Below are 12,046 nucleotides of genomic sequence, written 5' to 3' on the forward strand. Positions count from 1 at the left end.
TGTGCAGACCAGGGAAACTTGAGAGAAGACACAATGTACTCTGCCTTTTTTTAATTTATTTTTATTCTCCAATCAATAAGCATGGATACGCTTGCATGAGACAAAGTAGTCTTATCCTGTCCTGTAATATTTGTATAGGTTACTTACTTTACTCACTTCTTAAGATAATAATTAAAAAAAAAAAAAAATTCAAGTTAGAATGGCAAGGCGTTATTTTTTATTTTTTTTTTTGTAAATAGATGAAGTGTTAGAACAGTTAGGGGGTGTTCCCTGACTTTCTAGGGTTCACAAGGGGACTTCTCCTGGACAAGTTCCTACATTATCCAGAACTAGAAAAAACAGAGGCACAACTATAATATGACTCTTAGGAACTAGTTCAGATTACTGTATAGATTTTTTAATAGCTCAGGCCTAAAGAGGTTTGAAGGAAAACAGCTAAATACCCTATATACATGAGAATGGAAGGGCTGGTTCTTTAGTCTTCATGCACACTGGACGTTATAAAAACACCAGTAGCTTAAGCTGTAGAATGCCGCGTTAATAACGTGAGTTTTGCAGCTTTGTTGCATTAGCATTTTTAGAGTTTGTATTTATTTCATTTTTTTTTTTTTTTTTTTTTAGCAAAACTATACTCCTGCAAAAGTTTTATGGCTCAAAAAAAGCTGAATATAGGCACGTTTTTAGTTAGTGTTTTTACAGCTGAAAAACTCCACTTCAAACCCCCTAGTTCTGTGTTTTTTCCAGACAGAAAATGCCCCTGCCAAAAAAATGCTGGTAACGGGTCTATGTGTGCATGGACACATAGGATAACATGCTGGGGAGTTTACTGGCTGCAGAAAAAAAAAACCCTGAAGCCAAAAACAGCAGCTTTGAGGAAAGATTAGAGGAACTGAATTTATTCACTCTCGACAAGAGGAGATTAAGGGGGGATATGATCACTGTGTATAAATATACAAGGGGTCCATATAGTGAACTTGATGTTGAGTTATTCACTTTACAGTCAACACTGAAGACAAGGGGGTACTCTTTACATCTAGAGGAAAAGAGATTTCATCTCCAAATACGGAAAGGTTTCTTCACAGTAAGAGCTGTGAAAATGTGGAATAGAGTCCCTCCAGAGGTGGTTCTGCAAGCTCAGTAGATTGCTTTAAGAAAGGCCTGGATTCTTTCCTAAATGTACAGTGGGGACGGAAAGTATTCAGACCCCTATACATTTTTCACTCTGTTATATGGCAGCCATTTGCTAAAATCATTTAAGTTTGAAGGTTACCTTCCAACAAGACAATGACTCTAAGCACACAGCTAAAATAATGAAGGAGTGGCTTCACAACAACTCAGTGACTGTTCTTGAATGGCCCAGCCAGAGCCCTGACTTAAACCCAATTGAGCATCTCTGGAGAGACCTAAAAATGGCTGTCCACCAACATTTACCATCCAACCTGACAGAACTGGAGAGGATCTGCAAGGAGGAATGGCAGAGGATCCCCAAATCCAGGTGTGAAAAACTTGTTGCATCTTTCCCAAAAAGACTCATGGCTGTATTAGATCAAAAGGGTGCTTCTACTAAATACTGAGCAAAGGGTCTGAATACTTAGGACCATGTGATATTTCAGTTTTTCTTTTTTAATAAATCTGCAAAAATGTCAACAAGTCTGTGTTTTTCTGTCAATATGGGGTGCTGTGTGTACATTAATGAGGAAAAAATGAACTTAAATGATTTTAGCAAATGGCTGCAATATAACAAAGAGTGTAGAATTTAAGGGGGTCTGAATACTTTCCGTCCCCACTGTACATAATATAACTGGGTACTAACATTTATAGGTAAAGTTAATCCAGGGAAAATCTGATTGCCTCTCTGGAATCAGGAAGCAATTTTTTTCCCCTGCTGTAGGAAATTGGATCCTGCTTTTCTGGGGGTTGGTTTCACCTTCCTCTGGATCAACTGTGGATATAGGATTGGGTATATGGGATTGTATAATATTTATTTTTTTATGGTTGAACTAGATGGACTTGTGTCTCTTTTCAACCTGACTATGTAAAAACGTCCAGTGTGCATGGGGCCTTATAAACGAGGACTTGTAAAATATCTTCCTTGAACCCTTTGTGTGATAAATGCTGAACCAACAACGATAGTGTTTCAAATATTTGTTGGTGTATGTATTTCATTCATTAAAGACACAACACAAAGTATACAAGATAGACATCTGAGATGTGGTTGGGAAGACTCAATGTTTGTTGCTTTAGAAAGTACAAACTGGCAGCTTTTGCATTATGTTACAGCTTCAAGACCCCCTAGGCACCTTATTGAACCTGCCTTGCTATAAGTCTGTTTAATTACAATTGCCTGCATACGCTTGTGTACCTTTTATCTGTTACTTGAACTCAGTTCATGGTTTCATAGGCAAATGACCTTGACAGTTTTTTTCCAGGCTTGCAGCCTAATTATGAAGTTTGCCTGCTTCATGGTGTACACGGTTATACCTTAACTGGGAATTTAAAGACCAAGGTACTTTGAGTGAAATAATGCAAAATGATAAGTACTAAATTGCCTTGTGGAAAAGGGATTTCTACATTTTAAGAGGAAAATACATATTTTTACTTTGATATCCTACTTTTACTTTTTATCGTATTATCTTGAGATTTCTTAAGATCTTAAATAGTGTAACTAGAAAACCATATATACTGCGCAAACAAGAAAAATTGATAAGCTCCAACAAACGAAAAGCAGCGTACCAAAAAATATCTGCATTAAAAAAAGTAGCAATATATAGCCATAAAAAACATCAGCGGTAAGCAATCATAAGAATCCATGTAAACAAAGGTTTTCTCTGTGGAAGGCTACTCCACCAAGAGAAAGGAGGAATCTCTAAAATGCAAACAAAGATGATCAGGGGTCACCAACTAAGTGCAGCACATAGTTTGTGCCCCCTGGTGTCTTTGCTTGAATCTAGTGTAACTAGGCTGTTTCTTTTAGGGTGCTTAAAGTGTAACTCCACTTTTGTGAAAAAAGCATACACAATTGCTACACACGCTATATTGCAATTTAATGTTAATAAAAATTATGATTTCAATCTGCAGTCTGTAATTTTCTGTAATATTTAATGCAACATGGCAACCTGGTGGCGTTCTGTAAACTGTTGGTGTATAGCAAGCCTTAGAAAATGTAATGTCCTGCTCGTGTGATTGGCTCTTTGATTTTCACATTTTAGGCACCCCCTGCAATAGAAATTTTAGGTTTGGTAAATACTCGCTAAGTTTTAACTACTTCTAAAGGAATACAGACACTGCAACTTTTTTCACCAGAACACAGAGTGCACTGTGTAACAAACCAGACACTCCCAATCAGTATCCAAAGGACATAGTTGAACAAACTGCTTTTTCTCCAAAGCAGAAAGGTAGGAGTCTGCAGCAAAGTTTGTGCTATTTACTCCTAACCCCTGCATTCTGCTTTATATACTACTAACCTCTGAGCCCTGCATTAACTCCTGCCCCCCAGCACTCTGCATTTCTTCCTTCTGATCTCTAAGTTACATACTGCTGTCCCCTGCATTCTGTTACTTCACACTACTGTGTGTTAAAAACTACTGATCTCTGCAATTTGTGTTACTTAATCCTGACCCCTGCAGTGTGCTTTACATACTGTGAATCTATGAAGTTTGTGTTACATTCTATTGACTTCTAAACTCTGTGTTGCTTATTCCTGACCCTTAAAGTGGCAGAAGGTTTTTTTTATCTTATGCGTTTAGATAAAAAAAAACCTTATGTGTGTAGCAACCCCCCCAATACTTACCTGAGCTCCCTCTCTATCCAGCAATGTGCACGAGTGCCTCGGCAGTCCAGAACTCTCCCTCCTGATTGGCTGAGACACAGCAGCGGCGCCATTGGCTCCAGCTGCTGTCAGTCAAAATCAGTTGGTCAATTGGGAGAGAGAGGGGACAGGGCCGAACCGCGGCTCTGTGTCTGAATGGACACAGGGAGCTACGGCTTGGCTTGGGTGCCCCCATGGCAAGCTGCTTGCTGCGGGGGCACTCGACAGGAGGGAGGGGACAGGAGCATTGAAGAGGGACCCAAGAAGAGGAGGATCCGGACTGCTCTGTGCAAAACCACTGCGTAGAGCAGGTAAGTATAACATGTTTGTTATTTTTAAAGAAATAAAAATGACACTTTAGTATCACTTTAAAATCTGCATTACATATTACTGACCCCATGCACTACATGTTAAATATTGCTGACTTTCTTAACTCTTCTGATCCCTGCACTCTGAATTATTATATTTCTGACCTCTGAACTTTTCATTACCTCTAACCCTTGCACCCTTAGTTGGATACTACTGACCACTGCAGTGTGTTTTAAATATTATTGTAGAACTTCTGACTTCTGCATTATTTCTTACTCCTGAACCCTGCCTTATATACTAGTAACCTCTGAGCTCTGCATTAGTTACTATTGAACCCCGCACTGTGCAATAAATGCTACTGAGTTCTGCATTACTTATTGCTGTCCACTCTACATTACTTACTACTGACCTCCTGTACTATGCATAACATACATTTGACTTCTGAACTCTGCATTGCTTCTGACCTGTGCAACTCTGTTTTACATACAACTGATCTTTGAATTGTGTGTTACTCCTGACCCCTGGAGCCTGCAGTAACTGCTACTGATCTCTGAACTTTCCATTACTTCCTCCTGACCTGAGCACTCTGCATTACATAATTCTGACTTTTGCACTGTTACATACTATTGACCTCTGTATTGTGTGTTACTCCTGACTCCTAAACTCTGTGCTAAATACTAGGGGAAGAAAGAAGGTGTTTCTAAGCTTACCAGCAATTTAATAGAGGAAATTGGTTAAAAACACTTACAAGTAATTGGAGGTTACAGGCTCATCAAACATCCTGTCACTGTCTCTCCTCTCGCTGTACCGGTTAGCAGCTGAGAGAGAGAGGTGTGAGCACAGAGTAAAGATGGCCGCCACTTTTCTGGAACCACCGTGGAATGCATGCTGGATGTGTGGAACACACCAGCCGGAAGTGGCGTCAGAGAGGGGGCAGTGACGCATTTTGGAGCACGCGCAATTGCTCCTTTATTGGTGGTCCGATGAAGGAACAATTGCGCATGCTCTGAAACAATGAGAGGAGAGACAGTGACAGGTGCCCAGTCTGGAAAGATGTTTGATGAGCCTGTAACATCCAATTTCTTGTAAGCAGTTTTAACCGATTTCCTCTATTAAATTGCTGGTAATCTGCTCTTAGAAGCGCCTTCTTTCTTCCCCTTGTTACCAGTGCTTGCTTCCACTCTCAGAAGTGCTGCATCAGTGCGCCTCCAGCTACCATTTGGACAGTGAATTATTATTGTACCTAGCAGATTGATGGTTATCACACAGAAGCGCCCTGCAAACTTTATCTGAGTTACTACTAACCTCTGAACTCTGCTTTACGTCTAACCCCTGTCCTCTGTGTTGCGTACTTCTGACCCCTACACTATGCTGATGTCTGGTCCCTGCATTTTCTTACTACTGACCTCTGAACTCTGTGTTACTTGTTACCCCTGCGTTACATACTACTGACATTTGAACTGTGTGTTACTGCTGACCTCTGCACTCTATGGTAAATACTACTAACCTCTGTGTATTACTTTCCCCTGACCCTTGCAGTCTGTTACATAGTAATTACTAGAGCTACACAATTCTGGATAAAATGAGAATCACAATTTTTTTTGCTTAGAATAAAGATCATGATTCTCTCACCTTTGAAATGTATTCTTTCCCCAAAAATTGCATTTGGAAGACCGCTGCGCAGATACAGTGTGACATAAAATATTGCAATGACTGCCATTTTATTCTCTAGGATCTCTGCTAAAATATATATATATATATATATATATATATATATATATATATATATATATATATATATATATATATATATATATATAATATTATATTAAAGCAGGTTTCTAGCAAAAAATACTATTGTCAGAAAAAGGCTTAGTCTTTAAGTGGTTAAACTGCCCTCATTTACAGACTGAAGTTTATCCCTTTGATCTAAGAACCAAATGATACAATGTTTATAGTCATGTCTCAGTGCTGAGCAATGTTGTGATAAACTATGCCAGCTTTTTTTTTTTTTTTGACAGCTCTGAGCAGAGAACTGCTCTGCACTTGTTACATGAATTGTGGAAATGCTGGATTAAGATCGTGAGAAGAGTTGAATCGAGATTGCGATTCACCCTGATGAACTTTGATCTCTTTCATGTTCAAATAGATCTTCACCACTGCAGGGTTGCCTACAAGTGTTCTAGACCCTTTATACAATCTGAAGTCGAACTCATTAAAACTGCAGAAATCACATAGTGTGTGTGTGTGTGTGTGGAGTTTTGTGGAGTCTGTTATTCTGTATGTGTGTGTGAGATCTCTGGTTTATTTATTATAAGGGCCCTTTCACACTGGGGCGGTTTGCAGGCGCTATTGCGCTAATAATACCGCCTGCAAACCGACCCGAAAGCGCCGCTGCTTTGTCTCCAGTGTGAAAGCCCCGAGGGCTTTCACACTGGAGCGGTGCGCTAGCAGGACGGTAGAAAAAGTCCTGCTAGCAGCATCTTCGGAGAGGTGAAGGAGTGGTATACAGCACGGCTTTACTGCCGGCAAAGCGCCTCTGTAGAGGCGCTTTAAGTTGATATTTAACCATTTCTCGGCCATTTCTCGGTAAAACTGCCCCACTAGCGGCCGAATACTGACGGTAAAGCGCTGCTTACAATAGCGGCGCTTTACCGCCTCCGCCGCCCCCTGCCCCAGTGTGAAAGGGGCCTAAGGAAAATTTACCCCCTTCATTATTTATGATGACAGTCATGGATATTAGTATTCATCTTGAAGTTCCAGATTTGTTTATAAATGCAGTTTTCCAATCGCTGAACTCGGTGATTGCTTTAAAATTTGCTATATAAAGTATCTAACTAATATGCTTATCGTAGTTTTACTATATAGGGGGTTGTTTACGAAAGGCAAATCCACTTTGCACTACAAGTGCACTTGGAAGTGCAGTCGCTGTGAATCTGAGGGGTAGATCTGAAATGAGGGGAAGCTCTGCTGATTTTATCATCCAATCATGTGCAAGCTAAAATGCTGTTTTTTATTTTCCTTGCTTGTTCTTTGCTCCCCTCAGATTTACAGCAACTGCACTTCCACTTTGCACTGCAAGTGCACTTAGGTTTGCCTTTTGTAAATAACCCCAATTGTGTACATTTGGCAAATTATTCTATATATGCACTTTTAAAATGATCTTTTTTTTTTTTTGTTTTTATTGGTGTTTTGCATTAATAGTGGCAGGTAAAGGGAATACATAAGTAACAAGAAAAGAACACTAGGTGAATAGGATTTTAATAAAAGCTTCAGTTCTTATTTATTGGTCTTCAGAAGTTTTGTAGATGCAGACTTGTTTTGTATTGAATGTCATCCTTTCTTGCTGTGTGCAGGCTTTTGCTGCCCTCTGCCTGCTGTCAAGAGGTTTACAGCATTTTAGCCATAGATATGGAACCATTTATGAATTCTGTTAAATAATTTTCAGCACCGCAAACATACGGTTTTCATGATATCTATTAACACAAATCCCATCATAAAATAATACACATTATATGCAGCTAAGCTTTGATGTGCAATTAACAAAGCTTTAATGTATCAATTGTATTTGTTGCTGTTATATGTTTAGTCTAATAACTGAGTGTTAAAAAACAAGCAGACTTAAAAGTTAAATAAAATAAATCTCCCATTGTGTAAGAGCTGTGACTCACTCCAGCGACTTAAAAATAATGAGGGCGGAATGGATTGGTTGATATTCTGCTCATATTGCTAGTCATTGAAAATACATGCTGTGCTAAGCACATTAAGTCACAAAAGTGCCTCCCTTTAGTGAGTTTGATTTCTACAGACATTACAGTGGAGCTAGGAATTCTAATCAGCCCAGGCACCATTCTGTAGAAGACTGGAGAGCTCACTGAACAAGCTTCTCCAAATTGGTCCTTTAGGGAACTGGACTGGGCATGTTGATGGCAGGGTTTTATGTCTTTTTGTCACTCAATGAAATATTAAAATAAAATGTTTTTCAATGAAATATTTAAATTGTTATACAGTGGAAGTGGATACATTGCTACTTTTAGCTCAAATTAGTGAATAGTGCAAATTAAGTCTTCAGTGCTATTGAGAAAAAATATTTTATGATTTTTTTTTTTTTTCCTCTTAAGGCAAATGATGTGCTGCCGGAAAGCTTGATGAATGCTTTGTTTCTCCTATCTGTCGACCTGCCATTTCGTATTGCATATCCCAGTGTTCATGAATCTGTTATAGCTTTTATGGAGCAGCTGAATTCTGAGGACTATGGGGTCTATAAACAAGCCTCGGAGACTGTGTATTCAATTGAATGTACCGCGTCCTTTATGTCCTGTTCAAGCAAAGAGGTTTGTACAAGGCTTATTGATGTAGGACATTGCCTTCTTGTATAAGTCATTTTAATATACCGGGTATAGAATACTGCTGGCCAGTATGTGGAAATAATGCATGTCTTGTAAATCCATAAACATAGGTAGGATTATGTAAATGAAATGACTGTCTAGTGCAGGAATACGCAATTAGCGGACCTCCAGCTGTTGCAGAACTACAATTTCCACGATGTATAGCAAGACTCTGTCAGCCACAAGCATGACACCCAGAGGCAGAGGCATGATGGGACTTGTAGTTTTGCAACAGCTGGAGGTCTGCTAATTGCATATCCCTGCTCTAGTGTAATATCCTTGCCTATTTCACCTTTTTCAGTCACTTGTAAAAAGTCAGCATTTTAAAACAAATCTTGTACATGGGTGGTGTACATTATATCAACTTTTTGCAGTACAATATTGGAGCACCTAAGAGTGCAAAACACCAGTTGTGGCATGTTTAATCTGGAATACAGACAGTGGATTTGAATTGAATACCTTATCACTTGAATGTATAGTCAAGAAAAAAAAGTAGAGTAAATGGGACTTTAACCACTTCAGTACCGGGCACTTTCGCCCCTTCCTGCCCAAGACAATTTTCAGCTTTTGGCGCTGTCACACTTTGAATGTTAATTACGCAGTCATGTAGGCACTGTATTCAAACTAAATTTTTATAATTTTCTTCCCACAAATAGAGCTTTCTTTTGGTGTTATATGATCACCTCTGGGGTTTTTATTCTTTGCTAAACAAACTATTAAAGACCGAAATGTTTGAAAAAAAGTTTTTCTTTGTTCCTGTTATAAAATGTTGTTTTCCCCTTCACTGACGGGCACTGATGGGCACTGATGAGGAGGCACTAATATGTAGAATTGATGGGCACTGATTTGCAGCACTGACGGGCACTAATAGGTGGCACTGATGGGCACAGACCAGCGGCATTGATGGGCAGCACTGATGAGGTACTGACAGTCATTACTCATGGGCACTGGTATCTGTGAAGGGCACTGATTGGCATCTGTGAAGGGCACTGATTGGCATTACTGATGGGCACTGATTGGCACTTTGGTGGGCACTGACTGGCAGCTGATGGGCTGTGATTGGCAGATGTGGTGGGCACCTCTGATGGGGGGCTGAGCTGATAATCAATGTGCTAATTATCAGCGCAGACCCCCCCCCACCAGGAGAGCCGCAGATCGGCTCTGTCAGCATGAACCGAGGAAAGCAGTTTACCGGCACTTCCTGGTTTCATGCTGTGATTGATCACAGCTGATCACATGGTAAAGAGCCTACACCATAGGCTCTTTACCACGATCGGAGTTGCGGTGTGTCAGAGTGACACACCACCAATCTGCGTGCAGTCGCGGCCTATCCTGCTGGACGTCGTATGACGTCTAGTCAGGATAACTTAACCACTTTGCGCAGGTCATTCTGTTATATGGCGGGTGGGAAGTGGTTAATGGTGCTCATAAATCCACCCTTTGGAAAAAAACAATACACAGATATGAATAAAAACGATAAATGCTTATTGCATAATCATATTAAAAGAATTTAGGTGGAAGCCCCATAATAAAACTATTGTTAAAGAGGTTGTAACAAACAAAAAACTGCAAGACAGTCATAATGAGCATAGCATACTAGCTCATTATGAATTACCTTAGATCAAAGCCCCCGCAATGGTCCTCGTACACCGCTCTGGCTGGTGACATCGCTCCCGGAGTTACTTCCGGGTATCGTGGGCTCCGGCCGGAGCTGCGATGACATCACTCCAGTGCATGCGCGCGGGAGCCGCCGGTAATGGAATGCTAGCTGAAGCAACGCCATGGACGTGCCATTACTTCAGTGCGCATGTGCCGATGAGGTTGACACATGCTGATACAGGGGATATCTCCTAAACTGCGCAGGTTTAGGAGATATCCGCGGTAACTACAGGTAAGCCTTATTTTAGGCTTACCTGTAGTCAAAAGTGGTTGTAAAGGGTTTACAACCACAACCACTTTAAGTATATTAACGTGCATAATAAGCAATATCGCAACCCCATGCACCTCCCCTTGATAAGAATAGTTCTACAAATATGCATGTATCTGACAAACACAGGCAAAGTTAATGTGCCATAGGGGAAAAAAAACTAAGGAAGGTGTTCAGTCCCAATGTGTTTCTCAAAGGAGGTTCCTCAGGGGTTCAAGGGGTGTAGCTATTAAGATGAGAACAACAAATTACAATATATACATGTAACGACACCCCGAGTATGAAAGGGGTTAAAGTCGTTTAGGACGTTCCATACCCAAACACAAAGGCAGCTACCGAACACTTTAATCAGCCGAACAAGGAACCCATACAAATAATTCTCCCCCAAGTATGAGACGAGGCTCTGTCTTGAGGTTCAAGCAGGAATAAATCTTTATTCAAACACATGTTATACAGATCCCACTTCTGAACACTCCCCCCCCCCCCACCCGTGGAAAACACGGCGGGTTACACTGTCCAATGACCATGGACACACAGGTCAGGTGTGTTTAACTTCTCATCAGTAACCAATCTTAACAGGGGGGCTGCTGGAGGAATCCCCCTTCCCTCTTTCCTCACAGCAAGACACTTAGACATCCCATAATAGTTGTGGGAGACAGCCACAATCGAAAACAGTCACACTCCAACCATCACAGCAAATAGTACACAACATAATGAGACAGCACGCATTATATATATAGCATTGAGTCTGACTAGCACAGATCATAGTGGGGTTCTCATTCAGCGTGTGCCCCTATTAGTGACTCCCATCACAATGGCATATCTAGGGTCCCCAGAGTCTGTGTGTCTTGGGGGACATGGACCTGAATCTAAAGTAACGCCACCTCAAAGGTCCCCAGGCATACAGCTCACAATGAGCACCATTCCCCCCCCACCAAATGCCAGGGCCCATAATCGGTAGGCAAGAGGCTGGCATTCAGTCTCCTCCAAAAGCCTCTGTCCCGGCTAGGTCTGTCACAATACAGAATATAGGCATTCCCCAAGTTGCATACATCCGACTTGCATACGACTTGTACTTGCAAACGGAGGAAGACAACGGGAAACAAAAGGAAATCTACCCCTAGGAAGGGAAATTCACTCCTGTAAGTGTTATCATGGGAAAAAGGTGTTTCCACTAAAGCTTTATCACTAATCCTTGTTTCCACAACAACCCAAAATTTTAAAAATCCAATTGTCACAGGGACAGAAAGTGACGTGAAATCTTCTGAATGGGCACAGACAGCAAAACAGGCATAACGGGTGTTAACCCTTCCCTATGATATTCAAAAAAACAACATATTTTTTGGGCTGGAGTTGCACTTAAAAAATATACCTGTCCCAAATTAATAATAAATTTGAAAAAAAAAAGTACCTGTTCCAACTTACAAATTCAACGTAAGAACAAACCTACAGAACCTTGTTTGTAACCCACAGACTGCCTGTTTACACATATCGAGTAATGCATTTATTTTAGCCACATAGTATCAAGTATACAAAGATTACTCACAAAGGATAAATGTTCAATAGCGTATCCCCACATAGAGGGAACATTTCCATGTACTGGCGGACTGACAT

The 12,046-nt window shown here is 40.6% G+C and overlaps 1 protein-coding gene across 3 annotated transcripts in view; it reads left to right on the plus strand.

Annotated features, from left to right (window-relative positions):
* The window catches only part of RTTN (rotatin), a 372,765-nt gene that overhangs the window by 105,310 nt on the left and 255,409 nt on the right, over positions 1–12,046 (plus strand). For all 3 annotated transcript variants that reach the window (XM_073631267.1, XM_073631266.1, XM_073631268.1), the window contains exon 13: positions 8,239–8,451. In XM_073631267.1, coding sequence (XP_073487368.1) covers positions 8,239–8,451 — 213 coding nt within the window. The remainder of the gene's footprint in view (positions 1–8,238; positions 8,452–12,046) is intronic.

Source organism: Aquarana catesbeiana, linkage group LG05, assembly GCF_042186555.1.
Source record: "Aquarana catesbeiana isolate 2022-GZ linkage group LG05, ASM4218655v1, whole genome shotgun sequence".
Lineage (NCBI taxonomy): Eukaryota > Metazoa > Chordata > Amphibia > Anura > Ranidae > Aquarana > Aquarana catesbeiana.